Source organism: Ananas comosus, linkage group 18 (genome assembly GCF_001540865.1).
Source record: "Ananas comosus cultivar F153 linkage group 18, ASM154086v1, whole genome shotgun sequence".
NCBI classification, from domain to species: Eukaryota; Viridiplantae; Streptophyta; class Magnoliopsida; order Poales; family Bromeliaceae; genus Ananas; species Ananas comosus.
The window spans coordinates 855,650-878,839 of NC_033638.1; the positions used below are offsets into that span (position 1 = coordinate 855,650).

The following is a 23,190-nucleotide window of genomic DNA, read 5'->3' on the forward strand; positions in this document are numbered from 1 at the left end:
CTTCCCCTTCCCCTTCCCCCACACCATTTCTCAAAACCCTAAACCTTCTCTCTCACTCACGCTCTCTCCCCTCATCCATGGCGACTTCTTCCTCCGCGGCGGCGGCGGAGGACGATGGCCGCGGCGGCTGCGGCAAGGAGGAGGAGGAGGAGGAGGAGGAGGAGCCGTACCTGGTGGGCTTCGTGGTCGCGAATATCGTGGGGCTCCGCTACTACACCGGGCGTGTGAGCGGGCGCGAGCTCGTCGTCCTCGTCCGCGAGCCCCTCAACCCCTACGACTCCAACGCCATCAAGGTCCTCAACACCCGCTCCGCCCAGGTCGGCCACCTCGAGCGCGCCGCCGCCAAGGCCCTCGCCCCGCTCCTCGACTCCCGCCTCCTCGCCGCCGCCGACGCCCTCGTCCCCACAATCCCCCCCAGCCGTTACCTCTTCCGCCTCCCCTGCCAGATCCACCTCTTCGCCCGCCCCGCCGCCGCCGACCTCGTCCGCGCCGCCGTCTCCGCCGCCGGACTCCGGCTCGTCGACCCCTCCGACCCCGAGTTCCCGCTCTCCGCCGCCGCCGCCGTCGCCGAGGGCGGGACCCGGAACGTTGATGAGATCTTCGCCCTGGTCGGGAAGGTCGATGCGGCGGCCGATCCGATGGAGCCGCCGAGGGAGGTGGTCGTTACGGAGCTGTTCGAGCACCAGAAGATAGGGTTAGGGTTCTTGGTCCGGCGGGAGAATTCCTGCGAACTGCTGCTGTTCTGGGAGGCGGCGGATAGCGGGGGATTCAGGAATGTGCTCACCAACCACCAGACCCAGGACCGGCCTGAGCCGCTGCGGGGCGGGATCTTCGCGGACGACATGGGCTTGGGCAAAACTCTAACCTTGCTCTCTTTAATCGCCGTGAATCGAAAAGATGGAGTTTTCGCTTCTTCAGAGGAGAATTCGGGTGGCAGAGGCAAAAAGATGAGCTCTTGCGGTGGTCGGAAGCAGGGATTGGGTAAAAAGGCCGGGAATTCTCGGAAAAGGCGGAATCTTGATGATGGTGGCCGTGGAGAGAACGATGAGGAGGGTTCTTTAAGCTCGAACGCGACATTGGTCGTGTGCCCGCCTTCGGTGTTCTCTTCTTGGATAAGCCAACTGGAAGAGCATACGAAGCCTGGTAGTTTGAAGGTGTACATGTATCACGGAGAAAGAACCAGGGTGAAGGAGGAGCTTATGAAGTACGACATTGTGTTCACGACGTATAGTACGTTATCTGCGGAATTTAATGACTCTGATTCCCCGATGAAGGAGATAGAATGGTTTAGGGTAATTCTTGATGAGGCCCATGTGATCAAGAATTTTGCAGCTCAGCAGACGAAAGCTGTTATCGCATTGAAGGCTGAGAGGAGGTGGGTAGTCACGGGAACGCCCATTCAGAACAACTCCTTCGATCTGTTCGCGCTCATGGCTTTTCTGAAGTTTCAGCCGTTCTCGATCAAGAGCTATTGGCAGAGCCTGGTGCAGCGCCCGTTAGATCAAGGAAGTAAGAGCGGGTTGTCGCGCTTACAAGTGAGTTTTCCTGTTGTTTCTTCCTGGCTTACCTTTTGTTATTTGGATGGTTAGAGCAGGTACCTAATATAGATGTTAAAGTCTTTATGTTTTGTATTTAACTTTTCTGTTTTAACTGCTCATCATCTGTACATCCTTGGAATCTGGAACTATCTTTATGTATTTGTTTATTCATGCTGATAGAATGTTTGTGCTGTGAATAAGATCTCAACTTGTGAAGTTTGATAAATTCATACATTATGTCACGTTAAAAGTTTGATAAATTCATACATTATGTCATGTTAAATGTGCTTCTTCTGCACTTGTATTAGGCCTTGCTTGGAGCTATCTCATTGCGAAGAACAAAAGAGACGCAGAATGGTAACGAGAGTGTGGTTGGATTGCCGCCTAAAATTGTTGAAACATGTTTTGTTGAGCTTTCTTCTGAGGAACGTGGCTGTTATGATCGAATGGAGGAGGAAGCAAAAAACACAGTGAGGGGGTACATCGATGCAGACTCTGTATTGCGCAATTACTCGACTGTACTTTGTATCATATTGCGGCTTCGCCAAATCTGTAATGATGTTTCATTGTGTCCTTTGGACATTAAATCCATACTTCCATCGGATACTCTTGAAGGTAGGATTCTTTATCTTATTTTTTTTAATCTCATAATTATCTTATCATTTTATCATATAAGATAACTATGCCCTGATCATTAGATTCACTAAAACAGATAGAGTTGATGGCTTCTTCAATACAAATTTTCTGTACAATATCGGTAATCATCGATGTTGTGTACCTTCAATAGTTTTGATTTTTAAATTAGTATAATATAAAATAGAAGTAACTGGGAGGGCTTAATTACCGGTTCTTGTGTTGTTATTTTATAGCTTATGATAAAATAATAGTCAAAATAAAATCAGTATAGTAATGGCCTAATGGGTGTACTTAGTGTACTTCTTTTGAAGTAAATATCTTTTGTTGGTTTGAGTGGATCTGATTCTAGTATTGATGGTTTTGGTGAATTTGATGCTTGTTTATGTTGAATAATAGTTTTAGTGATATAGGAAGCTTTTCTTTTTTTTTTTCTTTAATGGTAACCTATCTTAAATCTTAATACTCTACAAATCTGACAACTTGTTATGCCAGTATTTTTGAATGTCCGATAAATAGTTACTTAATTTCTCACACTTGATTTGCTGGGAGTTTGAGCCTATTACTACTGATTAGATGAAAAACATTTGAAATGCAAAATTTGTGCCCAAGAATAAACTAGTGTTTGTTCAGGTGGAGTAGCTTGGCGTCAGATTCTACCTCAAATCATCAAACCAATAGCTTCCTACTGTAGTTATTGTTTATAAACATATTGAAGTAGTTATTAACTCTATTTTCATCCCATCCTATTGATTTTTGAAATTTTCCATACATAAAGTGCAGCCGTCCCAAACATAAAATAAAGCAGTTAGCAGTCCCAAGATAATTTTGTTTCCTTCAAGCCTTTTGGATTAACCAAACATAACTCTTGTTGGAAAAGTTCCCAGGAAAGCTGAGATAAGATTAGAAGTATATTGATTGATTGTTCCCCAACCAATTTGCTGAATTTTCTTCTTCTTTTTTTTTCCCTTAAATCATTCCATCCTTTATCCAAATTTTCTTTACCTATGAGTTCTGGTATTGTTGAGAAGTCTAGTTTGCACTGTTCTGCCATGAAATGTATAAACCTGATGATGGAGTTTTTATTTAATTGTATGTTCTGTAATTCAACATTGGAAGAGTGTAGGTAAAGGAATAGGATGATAGGTTTGACATGTAAACAAACTTGTCGATAGCTGTGATCAGAATTAATCGGGTTTATAATCGGTTTTGCTTTCTTCTGTTTAGAGGAAGCTGAACCTAGAGATTTACACAAGAGGTGATTGAATGGAGAAGTCGAAATTTTATATGTATAGTACGGTTTACAGGGTTTTGTTTCGGTCAGAAGGGTTTCTAACTGTATTGATTTGCAACGTTGGATCTAATTCCAGAAATAGAATGAGTAGATTTTGAAGCCTATCAAGTGTTGCTTCATTACTTGAAGCCCTCTTCCTACCTTCTGCTTTCTTTTGCTGCTGCTGCTGCTTCTCTGCATCATTCTGCTTATTTCCAAACGAAAGGTTAATTTTTTTTTTAAAAAAAAAACCTCTAGCACTCAGCTGGTGGTCAGATTGCCCTCCTGCAGAAAAAATGCATCAATATCAACCTTGCACGTTATCGGCTCATGTCTGGGAAATTGGGATGATTGTCATAAAGGGCGGATGTTTTCTTCCAGAATGTTTTGTTGCTAATTTATTTAACCTATCAATTGTGGAAACTGAGCTAGTTCCATAAGTCAAGAGTCCAAGCATTTGGCGATTAACAAACCAAAATGTACCTATTTCTTCTATTCTGTAGATAAGTTTTGCTGGCTGATATTGTAGCTGATAGCGCCAGTGGTTTATGTCTTATTTCAGAAACTAATGTGTCTAGTATTTTAGAATAAAATAATTATTGCCAGTTCTCGGAAATATTTTCTGGACAACTTAACTAGTAAATGCTGTTACATGTAGATCATTCTTTAGACCCTCATTTTGGTACTGCTAGTGTCATCCTTTATTATAGTAAATAGAAAAATCTTCTTCCTTAATTTCTTCTTTTTAATGTCTAGTTGGTCTCTAAAGCAATCCATACTCCCAACTCTTAAGAATGTGGCAAAATGATGAAATGAAAATTCCACAACATTCATTTTTAAGTGTCTTTCTCTGTATTTGCTGGTACCTGTATTTGCCATTTCATCTATCTAGTGAAGTAGTATCTTCTTTGGGCTGTAGAGGTAATTTTCACCTATTTGAGGTCATTTTGTCCTCATTTGTGATGTAAAATTTTGGTTTAACTTCATATTTCCATCCCTCTTGTATTGTCACATAATTATTTAATATGAAAAATGAATTGCCTTATGTAGATGTGTCTAAGAATCCAGAGTTGCTGAAGAAGCTTGCCTCGCTGGTCAAAGACGGAGACGACTTTGACTGCCCCGTCTGCCTCTGCCCGCCGATCAAAACTGTTATAACATGTTGTGCTCACTTATTCTGCCAATCCTGCATACTTAAGACTCTCAAGCACTTAAACGCTCGTTGCCCCATGTGTCGTCACCCCTTATCAAAATCTGACCTCTTTCTCGCCCCAGAATCCCAATCTACCTTGGAAGACGACTTGAAATCTGTCTCTTCCAACCGACCAATCTCATCGAAAGTTTCTACCTTGTTGAAACTTCTTTTTTTGTCAAAGAAACAAGACCCCTCAACGAAGTCCGTCGTTTTCTCTCAATTCAGAAAGATGCTAGTCTTGCTCGAGGAGCCTCTTAAAGCTGCAGGGTTTAATATCTTGCGGTTAGATGGGTCGATGACCATGAAGAAGAGAGCAGATGTTATCAGAGAGTTCGCGCGAACCGATCCCGATGCACCGAATGTGTTACTGGCGAGCCTCAAGGCCGCAGGTGTGGGAATAAACCTCACAGCGGCGTCGAGAGTGTATTTATTTGATCCGTGGTGGAACCCAGGGGCTGAGGAGCAGGCAATGGATCGGGTGCACCGAATCGGACAGCAGCGGGAAGTGAGGGTAGTAAGATTGGTAGTGAAAGGTAGCATCGAGGAGAGGATAATGGAGTTGCAGGAGAAAAAGAGGAGACTAGCAAGCGGAGCATTCGGGAAGAAGGGGGCAAAGGAACAAAATCAGATGCGTGTTGAAGACCTTTGCATCCTGATGAACCTGTGAGTTCTTCTGCTCCTCTCTTTTTGGATTTGTTACTATCACTTAGGAAAGTCATAGTGAGAGTACATGCACATATACATTTTGAAATGTTATAGGCATATATTTTGTGCAAAGTAGAAGCTTTTAGCCTTTTACAATTGTCATTTTGGAGGCATGCATGGTATCTCATGGGCTTTAGTCTCAAGTTTATTTGCTCTGAAAGATTTTGATTTCAAAATTATGTACTCTAGATGAGTATATCACTGAATTGGCTAGCTCGTATCCTCAGCAGGATAGGTGATCTAGAGCAATATAATGTAATAAAACACTAGTAAATAGCATAAGTAAGAAAGAAAAAAAGAAAAGAAAGAATGAATGATGAATTTATATTTGAACTAGATTAGTAGAAAATTAACAGGGTCAGAAGTATGAACTCATTTAGCAAGCCGCGAGTATGTCAAATCCGTCAAGTTCTTTAGCTGGCAATACAATGTCCTTCAATCATTTTCCCCTTCTTTTTAGTCTTTTTTGTTAAGAATTGAGCTGCTTGGTGTTTCGAGGAACGCATGCACACGCGTGTGCACTCAAAAACACACCCCAAAAGGAAAAATAAAAAGAAAAGAAGAAGAGAGGAAGAAAAGGAGAAGTTCTGCTTCAGTATTTAACTATTTTGTGGCCTGTAACTGTTGTTTAAAGCAGCTTCTCAGGGTGAATGAGCAACATAAGGTTACTTTCTGTGATCAGTAGAGCTGATCTTTTTGTTTTTACGAAAATTTTTATTGGACTCCTTAATGATAGGTTGTTCACTGTTAGTCCTTAACAAATGATGCATCTTCCTGCAATTCTTGCGGTGTACATATTCTCATGTTTAACACTGAGCTAATATTAAAGGTTTATATTCTTTCATAAATATGAAATGAAAGTCTACGTGATTCCAGATCTCTCGAATGATTGTATATAGATTTGTCGCATTTCTTTTGCAAGTGTATATTATTTGAAATCGTTGGTCTAAAAGGGAATCGCCATGATCTCTATGGTGGCTGCCATGGTGGAAATCAAGGACTACTCTCATAGTGTGGGCCACATTAGCATAACATGGTATTTGGGTTCATGACAGATAATACTGTAAGCGAAGTCATGCGGCAGTTGCTTTGAATCCAGTATTTTAATTTGAGCACTAGTGGATTTAGCGACAGAATAAATAACTTTTCAGATCAACGTAGTATCAAAAAAAAAAAGAAAAAGAAAAAAGAAAAAAGAGAATTGGCCTAATTTGTCCGAAGTTGGAGTAGATTATAGAAAAGAGAGGAATGGATTAGGAGAAAAGGCATCACATTTTGCGAGATGGTTCTTATCTTTCTCACTGATTTTTGAAGTTTTTTCAAAATTGAAATTGAGGGATCTTGATGCAGTCATTTTTAGGCAAGGTTTTCCGTAACTTCTTTTTACTATTTTATTATCAGATGCTTCCTATCTATCCCAATGATTTTGGAAGTCATAGCTTACGAAACTTATTTTTACTATTTCTTGACACACACTCAGATTTATATGGTTTAATGATCGCTCGTTTGTAGAACATTCTTGTCTCAGTCACTTAACAAATGAATTACTAACAAATGCTCGAAGTTCGCTTTGGTTTCATGGTGCCCTTGCTGTGGCGCTCGCCCTTCGTCATCTGGTACGAATCCTTCGCTCCACTAAATTCCCGCTTTGTACTTTTTGAAACATTCCGTGAAAATGTTTATTGATCCATGGATTTTGCGGCGTTTGTACTTGTCTTTCATATGCCTCAATTGCATTCTCATGAACTGAGTGCATGATGGATTTCTTTTGCATGATGGTTTTCTTTTTTCCTTGTCCCATTGTACAATACCCACAGTTGTTGTAATTGATTTATTAGAGTGATAACTGTGATAAGTAGTTTATTTAATGTTGAGCTCTAACTATAGACTGAATCAGAGAAATGATCATATTTTGTGGATTTACTCTCTTATGTTTTAGGGCCCGTTTGAGAAAAAGTTATTTATGCAGAATTGATTTTGGATAAAGTTGTAGAGCGTTTGGTTGTGTTTAGATGAAAAGCAATTTTTTGAAGTGATTTTGTAAAACTATTTGGCAAATTTTTTTTTAATGTTGGCATATAATAGTTTTTTTACTAAATTTTATTAAAGAAATTTAAAATTTGAATTTAAATTAAAAATTTAAATATGAATTAAAATTCTAAAGATTAAAGTTTAAATTTTAATTTTAAATTTGCACAAAAATTTAAATTTGATATTTTAATTTAAAATATAAATTTAAAAATTTAAAATTTAAAATTTTAATTTCAAATATAATATCAAAATTTGAAATTTAAAATTTAACATTGAAAATTTGAAATTTAAAATTTGAATATTATAAATTTAAAACTAACAATTTAAAAATTGAAATTAAAAATTAAAATTTTAAATTTTGAAATTTGTAATTTGAAAATCAAAACTTATAATTTAAATTCTTAAATTTTAAATTTAAATTTAAAATTTTGAATTTTAAAATTTAAAAATTGAGATTTGAGATTTAAATTTGAAATTTGATATCTTTAAAATTTAAAATTTAAAATTTAAAATTTAAAAATTCAAATCTAAATTTAAAATTTAAAATTAAGATTTGAATTTAAATTTAAAATTTAAATATAAAATCAAAATAAAAATTTAAAGTTTGAGTTCAAAATTAGAATGAGATTTCAAGAAGCAGGTTTTAGTTGCTTCTGATTTTGGACCTGAAAAATCAGAAAATTGATCTTAAAAATCATAATCAAATTTTAAAAACGAAGTTGCCAAATGCTTTATTGAACCGAAAATTATTTTTGGATCCAAAATCACTTTCAGAATCTAGGCCAAACTTGGGACTTTATGCTAATGCATTTTTGAGTTTTCAACAAGCAACAATCTTGAAATAAATGATATCATTTTAATTCCTTTGGAGGACACAGTTTTTAATGAAAAATTTGATGTGACAGTCCAAATAGTCTAATATCGGATGGAAAATGAGTTGTAATTGGGAATATGAGCCACAAACTCTACTAAGGGCTTGTTTGGTAAATGGCTCCCGAAAAAAAATTATTTTTAAAAATAGCTCCAATAAATTTATATTTGCAAAATTGCTCTGGCCCTGCCAATCAAGCGCCACGTCAGCGCCACGCGGGCTGGGCTGGGGCCAGTCAGATAAGTTAAACACGGTGAACAGTTCACCGTGTCTAGACACAGTGAACCATTCACCGTGTCCAAACTGTTTATACCGGCTTGGACTTGCACTGCAAGTCCAAGTGGCCAAGCCAGAGGGAGAGGACTTGCCAAAGGGAGAGGGCCCGGAGGGGGGGGGAGGGGGGGTAATACACAAGACACAGGGAACTATTCACCGTGTCTTAAACGCGGTGAATAGTTCATCATGTCTAAACTCAGTGAATAGTTCCCCGTGTTTAGATATGGTGAATCATTCACCGTGTTCAATAGTAATACCAATACTTAAAAATTTCTTGTATTATTGTAATACACGAGACACGGGGAACTATTCACGGTGAATAGTTCATTGTGTCTAAACTCGGTGAATAGTTTCCCGTGTTTAGACATGGTAAATCATTCACCGTGTTCAATAGTAATACCAGCACTTAGAAATTTTTTTAGCGCAATAAACCACAAAATACAACATCACAGCGCAACAACAAATTTAATACAACAATACAAGAAATTTAACATCAACAATACAACAACAAATCCAACAGAACATCAATAAAGTATCAATGCCAGATCATCACAACAGAATATCAAAAATTAAAGCAAGCTTCTCAATAATATAGAAGTTCGGTGTAATTTAAAATTTGTAAAAATATAATGTTATGTTCTCTTCCTAGTCCTTCGACCACGTCTACATACACGTCCCTACCACGTCCGCGATAATGATCAACATCATGCTCATCAAAAGGCTCTAAGACCTCCAACTGGTCGAGATGCTCGATAGCAGCACTCTTAATAACCGGCTGAGTGTTTTGCGTCTGATCACCCTTCTGATCTCGTGCTCAATCATAACAGGTGTCGGTAGTATATCTGGCCGTGGAGGAGCTGAAGAGGAGGGCTAATCTGTACGGAGAGACTGCAACTGACGTCGGCGCCTATAATAAACAATGTCAACTGGCCGAGGTGGATCCTCTGGTACATAAGGTGGCTCCTGTATTGGTGAAGATGACTTTGGTGGACTATAAATTGGTATATGGCCTGACGTCGATGGTCCACCATATTCTGCTGGCCGTGGAGGTACAGTATATGAAAGCGTAGGTAAAATCTCCAAAACTGCTTTCATCTGATCGGCAACGTGTGATAGGGCATCTAATATTCTACCTCCTGTAATATCTGGCTGAACACGTCTAATCGTATAATGTGATCTCTATACGATATCAACCTGAAATAAAAGTACCATCATAAAGATTATACGGAACTTTCTTGTATATATAAAAATAAATATAAAAAGATATTATATATTAAAATCATACCAATACTCTCTTTACGTGACCACGTGGCTGATACGCGAGGGGTGACCTCTGTATTGGCCTAGATATCCACCAACTGGTGATTCTCCAATACCACTGCATGTAAACAGTGGTAGCTCATATATGATCTGGATATATGATCTGGATATACCTCCGGATCCACCTCTACTTTATCCACCAATTTATCATCCTAATGCTGAATATATGAAGTATGGTATGCCGCCTAATTCTCATCTGCTCTACCTCGTGAAGTGATGCGAAGTATGGCAACCACTGCTTTAGGTATATACTGTAATAGACCAAACTGTCGAAGCACACAATCCGAAAGATGCAGCTCAATAATGTGGAAGCAGACTAAGGTGGTCCTCGATCGCCAAACCTGGGACCCTGCTAGACAAAAAGGTGGGAGCATCTCTAATACTGTGTCTATATAAGGCCTTTATGTAATCTATTGTGAAAAATATATATGATTACTTATCCAAATGTTTTAAATCCAATGTGCAGTTATAATAAGATTTAGTTATTTTCATTTACCTGAGACTCTAGCCGCTGATCAAATTGATCACGATAAAACCCAATGTCAGTAGTCCTGACATTGTCCCAAAAAGTGAGTCTGGTATTCTACCTGATTCATTTATATCATATTAGTTATGAATAAATAGTATATAGAAAACTTAAAATGAAAAAATACTTACCTACACCCTAGTGGCATGTCGACAAGCTCAGGCTGCGATCCTACTATCTCAGGGCGGCCAATGTGCAGGTCGTCCCATGCCCATATCTATACAAAAAGATAGTTAGAAATGGAAATAAAAATCATGACTTATATAGTGCTAGTAAGGCAATATACCCGAAGTAATGTCCTAAAACAACAACACTCGACCTTTCCCCTCATGCAAGCATTTCCTAATGCCCGATAGAGATGAGCTAGCGCGGCTTCACCCCATGCCAACTTACCGCAAAGGTCAAAATCCTTTAAAAGTGACAATCATTTCAAATGCACTTTATTCCCGCTTGGATTTGGAAACAAACTACATCCTATCTCAAATAGTATATATGCTCTCGCTGCAGCTTGAACAATAGTGGGAGGTGCATCTAAGGCGATATTATGAAAATGATGGTATAACCAGTCTATCTTTATCTCACTGTCCCTAATATCCTGAGGAACCACCCCGAGAAGTAGCCCGCAGAGTTCTGGCCACTGATATGATGCCCCTCCGGTCACAACCCTATCATGGACGTAGAGTCCAGTAATAACAGCGACGTCCATCAAAGTAATAGTCATCTCTCCTTATCGCAAATGGAAACTCTGCGCCTCCCTCCGCCACCTCTCGACCAATAATCCCAATAACAACTGATCAAGCTGTAGGCCCTGCAATCGTGAAACATAAAAAAATTCTGCTCGTCGCAATAGGTCCAAAACTGGAGGATGCTCAATTTGTTATCTGTTCATTTTACGGTCACGCTCTGTGAATTGAATAGGAGAATAATCCTGCATGAACTTAAAATGTCAGATTAATATTAGTACATAGTTTATAAGTAAATTTGAAATGTTTAAAAAAAATCACATCCTCTCTAATCAAAGTAGATTTATACTGTGGCTGCTCAGTCAGCACGGATGTATCAATCGGTCCCGGCTCCTCATGATCGTCCATATAAAATAGTCAAATAAATTCAATGAGAAACAAAAGGATGTCACATGAGTGCATAAGCATAAAATATGAAAAAAGTTAAAGTGTAATTTTCATATAAGAAAATCTAGCGACGACGTCTCTCGGTCCTTCTTTGCTGATTTTTCGGACATGTGCTTTTATAATGTCCAGGCTATTTATACATACTACACTTGCCCCTTCTATTCCCAGCGCCTTCGTCCATAATATTATGGATATGCGTAGATTTGGGTCGTCCCTTTTTTCTTCTCCCGCGTGGTGGCAGTATAGGTAAATCATATGACTCGATTCAATAACAACGATCGGGAACAGGGTAGAACTGCGGTTCATAAGCTTTACGATAGGATGCGGCAGTATATCAAGGAAAACATAAGCCATAATAATCTATGTTTATGTGTGAAGAACTACAACATCACAAAATATGTGAACAAGGGATTCCTGTGAGTTGCAAACACAAACATGACATGTAGAACTATTTTCATTGATAATCACTTGGTATTGATCATCCCCGCAAGTAAGTATGTCGAACTCGTGATTTCGAAATCGTCGAACTGTATATACTCTAGCATTTCTCATTCGGCTATTGATGGTGTTTTCAACAGTCGATACAAACTGCGTAGACATTGTTGCGCCCTCCGCACGATGTTTTAGGAAAAATTTTACCACTCGATGTAACGTTGCCATCACAAAAGCTATAATCGGTAAGGCACGAATTCCCCTCAATACCCCATTTAAACTTCCCGATCGGTTAGTTGTCATAATACCAAATCGTCGACCACCATCAAAAGCTTTAGCCCAGTATGTCCTATCGGTATGAAAATTGTCAACCCAAAGCCAAACTTCTTCATCCATAGCCTTCAATTCTTTCTTTAATGCGTAATATTGTCGTTCTTCTAAAGTATTCTCAATTCTCTAAAATATTTTAAGTAAATATTTTGCTTTGAAATAAATATTCATATCGGCCTTCATATGTCGCAAACACCATCGATGAGCATGACCTTCGGATGGTGGGAATACAAGTGCAATGAGATTCGCTAGCCCTTTAAAACGATATGAAATTAGTGTAATAACTCGAGATCGTGTTATATACATTCTTAGGCAACTTAAAAACCATTCCGAACTCGAGCCATTCTCTTCCTCACAAATTGCGAACGCTAGCGGAAACAAACCACCATTAGCATCGACACCTGTGGCAATTAATGCGTAGCCTCCATATTTTCCATACAAATGGGTAGTATCGATACTAAGTAATGATCGGCAATACTCCTAACCATAAATCGACAGTCCAAAAGCCCAAAAGGCTCGTGAAAACATTCTAGTAGTGCTCGTCATCCTAATAAAATCAATCTTCGTAATAGTTTCAGGATTTGTTGCTTCCAGTATGGAAAAGTATCGAGAAAGGTCGCAGTATGATTGCTCTCAACTACCGTATATAATTTGTAGTGCTTTATTCTGAGCCCGCTGAGTCTTGCTATATGATATGTTAACGTGCGTCACACTCTGAACTTGAGATTGAATTTTCATAGGACTCGTAGTAAGCTTTACCTTCAATGTAGGTAGTATAAATTGACATATGAAAGAGGATGTACAGTTTCGATGTGTTGTATTCAGAATTGGAACCACACATGTGTGTGGACCTCTATAAGTCTTTATTTTAAAAAATGAACTATCTTTTGGTTGAGAGGCATGTAATCTCCATAGGCAATAATCGACCACAAATCTCACAGTGTATCTAGTTGTATTCGACTTAACAACTTTAACCTGCACATTACGTGCGATGTGCCAAGCTTCCAAAGCATTCACCAAGAATGATTTATTAGAAAATGTCAGATTAGCCCATGCCTCATCACTTGGAGGATCTTGATCAATATTTTGTTCGGTGTATGCATCAACAACGGATTGATGAATTAATTCATCGCGTAAAAGAAATCGTTGTCGTTGATCTTCAAATTCATCGAATTCCATCGGATCCGGTACATCATCGTTGTTAGCATTTGAATTTTCAATCCATTCAACACCTTCATCTCGAATGGCGCATGCGAATGCATTCAAACCACCGTCATGATTAGAATCCAAAGAATACGGAACAAAGGATTCATCACCATCACTAGAATCATCATCAATTCGTCTTTGATTCTCTTCATCACTTTCAATAACATACTCATCACTTCTATTTACGTCATCATTATCAAGTGTAGTTCTCACTTCCCAATCGGACCTCACGAACACTAGATGATGGACCTTTACTTTGATTATGAGGGACAGTAAACCTGCAAAGATATTTAAGATTAACTATTCGCATTGGTCTAATTTTCATGTAGCTAAATCATACAATCACCTACCGCTCATTTTAACCAACCAACGGAGACGGATCCATCATAGTAGATGGCAATGATGCGCTAACTGGCACACATGAAACTCTAAACTCTCTATAACACTTACAAGACAGTTATTAATTTCACGCACATTAATTTCACACACATGGCACACATGGGCCATGCATTAATTGCCACAGGTGTCAATGCCAATGGTGGTTTATTTCTGCTAGCGTTCGCAATTCGTAAGGGAGAGAATGACTCGAGTTCGTAGTGGTTTTTAAGTTGCCTAAAAAGATATATAACACGATCTCGAGTTATTACACTAATTTCATATCGTTTTAAAGGGCTAGCGAATCTCGTTGCACTTGTATTCCCACCATCCGAAGGTCATGCTTATCGATGGTGATTGCGACATATGAAGGCCAATATAAATATTCATTTCAAAGCAAAACATTTACTTAAAATATTTTTGAGAATTGGGAATACTTTAGAAGAACGACAATATTACGCATTAAAGGAAGAATTGAAGGTTATGGATGAAAAAGTTTGGCTTTGGGTTGACAATTTTCATACCGATAGGACATACTGGGCTAAAGCTTTTGATGGTGGTCGACGATTCAGTATTATGACAATTAACCGATCGGAAAGTTTAAATAGGGTGTTGAGGGAAGTTCGTGTCTTACCGATTACAGCTTTTGTGATGACAACGTTTCATCGAGTGGTAGAATTTTTCCTAAAACATCGTGCGGAGGGCGCAGCAATGTCTACGCAGTTTGTATCGACTGTTGAAAACACTATCAATAGCCGGATGAGAAGTGCTAAAGTATATATAGTTCGACGATTTCGAAATCACGAGTTCGACATACTTACTGGAGGGGATGATCAATACCAAGTGATTATCAATGGAAACAGTTCTACATGTCATGTTTGTGTTTGCAACTCACAGGAATTCCTTGTTCACATATTTTGTCATGTTGTAGTTCTTTACACATTAATAGATTATTATGGCTTATGTTTTCCTTGATATACTGCCACATCCAATCGTAAGGCTTATGAACCGCGGTTCCACCCTGTTCCCAATCGTCGCTATTGGATTGAGTCATATGATTAACCTATACTGCCACCACGCGGGAGAAGAAAAAATGGACGATCCAAATCTACGCGTATCAGTAATATTATGGACGAAGGCGCTAGGAATAGGAGGGGCAAGTGTAGTATGTATAAACAGCCTGTACATTAGAAAAGCACATGTTCGAAAAATCAGCAAAGAAGGACCGAGAGACGTCATAGCTAGGTTTTCCTATATGAAAATTACACTTTAACTTTTATCATATTTTATGCTTATGCACTCATGTTACATTCTTTTGTTTCTCAATGAATTTATTTGACTATTTCATATGGACGATCATGAGGAGCCGGGATCGATTGATACATCCGAGCTGACTGAGCAGCCACAGTATAGATCTACTTTGATTAGAGAGGAGGTGATTTTTTTTAAACATTTCAAATTTACTTATAAACTATGTACTAATATTGATATGACATTTTAAGTTCATGCAGTATTATTCTTTTATTCAAATTACGGAGCGTCGCCGTAAAATGAACAGATGACAAATTGAGCATCCTCCAGTTTTGGACCTATTGCGACGAGCAGAATTTTTTTATGTTTCACGATTGCGGGGCCTACAGCTTGATCAGTTGTTATTGGGATCATTAGTCGAGAAGTGGCGGAGGGGGATGCAGAGTTTTCATTTGCGACAAGGAGAGATGACTATTACGTTGATGGACGTCGCTGTTATTACTGGAGTCTTCGTCCATGGTAGGGCTGTGACCGGAGGTGCATCATATCAGTGGCCAGAGCTTTGCGGGCTACTTCTCGGGGTGGTTTCTCAGGATATTAGGGGCGGTGAGATAAAGATAGACTGGTTATACCATCATTTCCATGATATCGCCTTAGATGCACCTCCCGCTATTGTTCGAGCTACAGCGATAGCATATATACTATTTGAGATTGGATGTAGTTTGTTTTAAAATCCAAGCGGGAATAGAGTGCATTTGAAATGGTTGTTACTTATAGAGGATTTTGACCTTTGCGGTGAGTTGGCATGGGGTGAAGCCGTGCTAGCTTATCTCTATCGGGCATTAGGAAATGCTTGTATGAGGGGGAAGGTCGAGTGTTGTTGTTTTCGGACATTACTTCAGGTATATTGCCTTACTAGGACTATATAAGTCATGATATTTGTTTCTATTTCTAATTATCTTTTTGTATAGATATGGGTATGGGACGACCTGTACATTCTCCCCTAAGATAGTAGGACCGCAGCCTGAGCTTATCGACACACCACTAGGGTGTAGGTAAGTATTTTTCATTTTAAGTTTTTTATATACTATTTATTCATAACTAATATGATATAAATGAATCAGGTGGAATACCAGACTGGCTTTTCGGGACAATGTCAGGACTACTGACATTGAGTTTTATCGTGATCAGCTTGATCAGCAGCTAGAGTCTCAGGTAAATGAAAATAACTCAATCTTATTATAACTGCACATTAGATTTAAAACATTTAGATTAGTAATTATATGTATTTTTCATAATAGATTACATGGAGGCCTTATACAGACAGTATTAGATACGCTCCCACCCTTTTGTCTAGCGGGGTCCCAGGTTTGGCGATCGAGGACCACCTTAGTCTGCTTCCACATTATTGAGCTGCATCTTTCGGATTGTGTGCTTCGACAGTTTGGTCTATTACAGTATATATCTGATGCAGTGGTTGCCATACCTCGCGACACTTTACGAGGTAGAGTAGATAAGAATTGGGCGGCATACCATACTTCATATATTCAGCGTTAAGATGATAGATTGGTGGATATAGTAGAGGTGGATCCGGAGGTAGATCCAAATCATATACGAGCTATCACTGTTTACATGCAGCGGTATTGGAGGATCACCAAGAGGTGGATATTTAGACAAGTACAGAGGGCATCCCTTGGGTATCAGCCACATGGTCACGTCGAGAGAGTATTGGTATGACTTTAATATATAATATTTTTTTATATTTATTTTTATATATATAAGAAAGTTTCGTATAATCTTTATGATGTTGCTTTTATTTCAGGTCGATATCATATAGAGATCACATTATACGATTAGACGTGTTCAGCTAGATATTACAGGAGGTAGAATATTAGATGCCCTATCACACGTTGCCGATCAGATGAAAGCAGTTTTGGAGATTTTACCTACGCTTTCATATACTGTACCTCCACGGCCAGCAGAATATGGTGGACCATCGACGTCAGGCCATATACCAATTTATAGTCCACCAAAGTCATCTTCACCGATACAGGAGCCACCTTATGTACCAGAGGATCCACCTCGGCCAGTTGATATTGTTTATTATAGGCGCCGACGTCAGTTGCAGTCTCTCCGTATAGATTAGCCTTCATCTTCATCTCCTCTACGGCCAGACATACTACCGACACCTGTTATTATTGAGCACGAGATTAGCCGGGTGATCGAAACGCAAGACACTCAGCCTATTATCGAGGGTGCTGCTATCGAGCATCTCGACCAGTTGGAGGTCTTAGAGCCTTTTGATGAGCATGGTGTTGATCGTGGTAGAGAACGTGTAGGTAGACGTGGTCGAGGGATTAGGAGGAGAACATGACATTATATTTTTATAAATTTTAAATTACACCGAACTTTCTATATTATGGAGAAACTTGCTTTAATTTTTGATATTCTGTTGTGATGATCTGGTATTGATGCTTTATTGATGTTCTGTTGGATTTGTTGTTATATTGTTGATATTGAATTTCTTGTATTGTTGTATTTAATTTGTTGTTGCGCTGTAATGTTGTATTTTGTGGTTTATTGCGCTAAAAAAATTTCTAAGTGCCGGTATTACTATTGAACACGGTGAATGGTTCACCGTGTCTAAACACGGAGAACTGTTCAACGTGTTTAGACACGGTGAACTATTCACCGCGTTTAGACATGGTGAATAGTTTTTCGTGTCTCGTGTATTACCCCCCTTTCGGGCCCTCTCCCTCTGGCAAGTCCTCTCCTTCTGGCTTGGACTTGCACAGTTTGGACACGGTGAATGAATGGTTCACCATGTCCAAACACGGTGAACCATTCACCGTGTCTAGCCCCAGTCCAGCCTGCGTGGCGCTTGCAAATATAAATTTACTGGGGCTATTTTTAAAAATAATTTTTTTCACAGAGCCATTTGCAAAAAAAGCCTTTTTTAAGCCATTGTTGGTTTTGGTGTATTTTGACTTTATCGCTCTATGGTTTAAAAAGTTGTATTTTTTATTCTATAATTTTGATTGTGGTTTTGTTCTTGTCTAGTTAAATACGGAAGTATAATTGTATATTTTAGGGTAAATTGCACGATTGCTCAAACTATAATTTGTCGAGATATCTGGTCCAAACTTTTGAAATTGTTGTACCATCTAGTTCGGACATTAAGAATAAGTCCTATAATTCAATTTTGTTGATTAAATATTAATGTGTTGTTTTTGTGGAAACGATAACACAATGTTGTAATGGGTGATGCGCCGAAAATTGAGGTGTCCCATCATTTTAATGTTAGAGATGTATTAACGTTTAATCAACTAAATTGAATTGTGGGATTTGATTATAATAAACAACAAATTATAGTTTAAAGACCACTCACCTGATAGGACCAAACGTGCAATTTACTCTATAGTTTATAAACCATAATGTTGTAAAATTTATTTATTTTTTTTATAAATCATTTTATAGTTTTCATTTTACCACCATGTGATTTGTAAAGTAGTTGCAATCCTATTTAATAAAATGGTCAGATCACCAAAAAAAAATAAAGTTTGAATATCAAAGTATCACTTGCATTAGAGTTTTGAGGATCATTATATTAGGATGGTATGGGGACTATACTTACATAGTACTCGAGAAAAAAAATGTAAAAGGTAAAATATATAAAACTTATCTGATTATAGACTTTTAATTTGACTATCTGATTCTTAAATATTTTGATTTTAATATCTAATCTTTCAATTTGTTCAATATTAGTAAACTGATGGGTTTTTCAGATACAAAATTTAATTTAATGCTTACTTTAGTGAATTTATAGTTACATGAATTGTTTAAAATAAATTGATTAAATTTGTGAAGATAAACGTCGCCTTCAAATTTGGTAGTTAAAGAGTCGCTAAGCGGCTCAAATCAAATAAATTAAATGATTGGGTAGCAAAATCAACGTTTTTCAAGGGTCCGGTTGTAAGATCAAAATCGGTGATAGTTATGGTAAGTTTTATATATTTATATAGACCTAGGCTGGAATACTATTAATAGCAAGCATCATGCTATTGGTGCTATCAGGTTTTCGGCCTTTGGATGAAAAAATATACGGTTAGGATGATGTGGGCCTCCTAGGGTTGAGTAAGTGATTGGTTTAATAGTATAATCTAATAGGTGAAAATAGTTAAATGGTTAAATCTAATGGCAGAAAATTCGATAGCACCAAATGCTTCATGCTATTGATAGTATGCCAGCCGGATTCTATTTTTACCGTCGCCAAATATATACTCCTTTTGGAGGAATCCATCATTTTGGCCTATTAACATTAGTATGTATCTATTACCAATAAAGAAAAGAAAAAATTGAAAGGTAAAGGGTCTATTTCATTATGCTTCATCTTCTCATTTTTTTAACTTTGATTTTATGGTTTTGCTTCACCTTGCATCATTATTAACCCCCTAGATTAGCTAATATAGATTAAAATTGCTACTTAATGTAGCTCAATGAGTACGCTAAGAGCACGCTTTTGTCAATGTAAAAAACTACATTCACAATTATTTTACATGCATGTTGATGACGCGACACAATGGCTTTGATTCATCGATTCGCTCAATTCAAAGGATGGTGTTGGGCCTCAAAAGCTTGGAAAATGCCCAATTGAAAATGTAAATGAAATGCAATAGTTAATTGAAAGAGCAAACTCATTTGCTTAGTGTAGCTAAGGGGTGTTTGGTCTAAATTCTGAAAAGTGATTTTAGAGTTAAAAATAATTCTTTTTTCTTTCAATAGAGTGTTTGTTAATCTATTTTTCAAAAATTGATTTTGATTCTTAGAATCAGTTGTTGATTTTAAACAGTGAAAAATTTTCTTCTTGAAATCTCATTCTGATTTTAAACTTAAATTTTAGTTTAAATTTTAATTTTGAATTCAACTTTCAATTTTAAGTTTAAATTCTAAAAAAAAATTCTAAAATTAAAATTCTAAATTCTAAATTTTAAATTTAGATTGTAAACTCAAATATCAAAATTTAAATCCTGGTTCAGATTTTAAATGTTTAATTTTTAGTTTTTAATTTGTAAAGTTAAATTAAAAATTTAAATTCAAATTGTAAAATAAAATTCAGCAAAAAATTTATTATTTGCAAACAGTAAAAAAAAATTTGTCAAATAATTTTTTTAAATCACTTTAGAAAAAAATACTTTTCTGTTAGACTCAGCTAAATACTCTATCGTTTGTAGCAAAAGTTAATCTTTTAAATTAAAATTAATTTTGTAAAAATTAATTTTTCAGGTTCTAGGTCAAACAGTCCCTATAGGAGAATTGCTTAAATTCCTAGTTCCATATAGCTTAAATTTCTCCTTAATTTACAGATTCTAAATAAATACACATAGAGCATCATTTACATGACTCAATGATTTTGATTCATGAGTTACCAACTGTTTCTAGTGCAAAGTAGTAAAAGGCTTGGCAGTTGGTACTTGAGGTCCCAAGTTTGAATCCTGGTTGATTCACATTTCTAGCTAAGTTTATTTCTAAATGAAATATGCGAAACAGATAGCATGCTACCTATCTCTTAAAAACAAAAAAAAAAGAAAAAAAAAGGGTTCATGAGTTGGTTGGGGTTTCTTGGAGTTGTTGGTGGTTGGCATCAAATGTTCAAAGAAAACACAATGATTTTGATTCATGAGTTGGTTGGGGCTCTTGGAGGTGGTGGTTGGCCTCAAATGTTCAAAAAAAAAAAAAAAAGAAAAAAAAGAAAAAAAAAAAGGAGCCAATCTAAAATGATCCCTCATTTGCTTGCATGCAAAGAAATCATAATAGCTAATCAAAACAAGTTTGTTAGTGGTAAGGTTTGCTCCCTTTGTGGACTTAAGATGAAGAAGAGAATTGCTAGGGTTTCTGCAAAATACTGTTCTTATGGACTGTTGATGTGTTTATATCAGCTGGGCTAGAGAGTTTTTACGATCAGAGAGATATCTATGTTATCGAGTAGTTTTAAATGATGAGACTTTCAAATCGATGATCGATTTCGTTAAATTTGATTTAGAATATTTGAAGTGTTTATTTTTCAAAATCATTTATCTAGTGATTGAAAGGACTCAAAATTAATGGCTGAAAATAAAAATATCATAAAGAAAGGGAGCCTTACCTTTTTCTATTTTATACCAAAGATATCGATCTTGTTTTATATAAGATATAAAATTTTAATCAAAATTTTACATAATATAAATATTTTTAGTACACCATTAAACTTACAAATAATGCATCTCGGCCTAGAGTATTTGATGTAGTTAGTGTTAAATATAAAAATATAAAAACATCGTTCTCTAACAGTTTAAGCTTTTAGAGTACAACAGTTAATTGTTTAACAGTTAGGAAATAAATTTTGTAATTTTTTGATATAATTTAAAACTAGTGAGCAAAGCAACTCAAAATCAACAATTTTAATGATGGAGGTGATTGTTTGTTAGGTTACTAGTATAGAAATAATTAAATCACATGGAATTTTGATAATTTTTTTTTATCTTATATAAAACAAAATTAATATCTTTAATTTAAAATTTTAGTGTTGTATTATCACCTTTTATGAGATTTTTATTTTCAACTATTAATTTTAGTGTCACACTGATAAGTTTCGAACATTTTTACCTTTTTTGGCGGCAATTAGTTGATATTCCGAATTGACGATTAAGAAGTCAGAAATTCGATCTCACGCATACTCATTTTTAGGAATAAAACTTCAGTGTGGAGCTCTCCGATGAGACGTCATTGAGGAGCTTCCAATCCGCTGCCACATATTAATTTTGCCTTCATCCAATAATTCGCTGTGTGTTTTAAATATTATAACTCAAAAAATATATATAAACTATCCAATAATTCGCTGTGTGTTTTAAATATTATAACTCAAAAAAAAATATAAACTCTAAGAAAAGTAAACTAGTCCTTGAATAGTGACATGTGGCGACGGATTAGGATAAATTGAGACTCCTTAACAAGGTGTAAAGTTTTTTTTCCTATTTTTAGCCCTTGCCAATTTCGAAAAAATAAAATACTAGAATATGTGGATTTGCTCCTAAAAAGATCACAAAAAAAAAAAAAAAAAAAGTGGCTCAATAACAAGTGGGGCCCATCGTGTTAAACTAGTCCTTCACGAGAAGTTGTTGAGGAGATCTCTACTGAAGTTTTTTTTTTTTCCCATATAAAGAGGCCGTTTAGTTCAAGATTTATAATGTTTCACAAATATTATTTATTTTATATTCAGAATGGCAAATTTGTTATTAACTTGTAAGTTATTTGAGCGGTGAGATTGTTAAGAAATGGTATATTCTTATTAATGAGTAGCTAAAGATTCCCACAAGTAGGAAAATAAGAATACCACACTATCTATGATAATCTAGTATTCGTACCATTTAAGAATTTATAATGATTTGAATTGAACGATAATGATTTGAATATTTTTGATAAAAGATTTATAGAATTACGAGAATATTACAAATCATGAACTCAAATAGATCCAAAGAGCACTGCTGCGGATGAGCAATGCTATTAATACACCCAAAAACTGGATGTAAATTTTATATCTGTCTATCCAAGGATTTATCTTATCAATATTTTTAAAAAAAATATTAAATACGAAAAAGGGTGTCTAAACTCTCGAATGGATGAGTGTGAAATTTATAACCGACCTTTCGGCTTTACAGGCAATATTTCTTTATTTTAAATATTAAAATTGAATTGGGTTTTGTAGATCTTGGTTTGGATAAAGTGTAGAATTTACAAATATATATAGGTGTACAGATAGTATTTTTTTTTTTTTATATGAGTGAATGTTTCTGAAGAAAATGTCAAATCGATCGGTCTATCCTGACCTAAGTGTCCAAATTAGTTCATTTCAACTTCTAAAAACAAGCGGACAGATCTCACGCTGACTCAGTCTATAAACGATTCGGTTCAACATTTTGAACCAGATAAGTCAAAACCTCACTTTGAATCGTTTGAATTGGTGGTCCAACCATTGAACCAGTGAACAAGTTTAGGTTTAATCAAACTGGACGAATATTTTAATCAAATCATACTAAAATCCATTGGCTTAAAATAAATTTAG

General features: G+C 36.7%; 1 protein-coding gene across 6 annotated transcripts; it reads left to right on the top strand.

Annotated features, from left to right (window-relative positions):
* Nucleotides 1-17,632, top strand: LOC109723982 (putative SWI/SNF-related matrix-associated actin-dependent regulator of chromatin subfamily A member 3-like 1). 6 transcript variants are annotated; one of them, XM_020252539.1, is made up of 7 exons: nt 1-1,535; nt 1,847-2,153; nt 4,495-5,302; nt 16,064-16,147; nt 16,217-16,307; nt 16,394-16,823; nt 16,915-17,632. In XM_020252539.1, exons 1-6 carry the CDS (start codon nt 78-80, stop codon nt 16,502-16,504), a joined length of 2,859 nt encoding a protein of 952 aa, XP_020108128.1. In that variant the 5' UTR covers nt 1-77; the 3' UTR covers nt 16,505-16,823; nt 16,915-17,632. The 6 variants fall into 6 exon arrangements, with proteins under 6 accessions (XP_020108128.1, XP_020108129.1, XP_020108127.1 ...); XM_020252540.1 differs by lacking the exon at nt 16,064-16,147; XM_020252538.1 differs by lacking the exons at nt 16,064-16,147; nt 16,217-16,307; nt 16,394-16,823; nt 16,915-17,632 and adding exons at nt 6,873-6,960; nt 9,350-9,722.

Coding starts and splice junctions, on each gene's coding strand:
- LOC109723982 (XM_020252538.1), top strand. CDS start 78: ATGGCGACTTCTTCCTCCGCGGCGGCGGCGGAGGACGATGGCCGCGGC. Junction 1,536..1,846: donor GCGGGTTGTCGCGCTTACAA/GTGAGTTTTCCT, acceptor CACTTGTATTAG/GCCTTGCTTGGAGCTATCTC. Junction 2,154..4,494: donor TCCATCGGATACTCTTGAAG/GTAGGATTCTTT, acceptor TGCCTTATGTAG/ATGTGTCTAAGAATCCAGAG.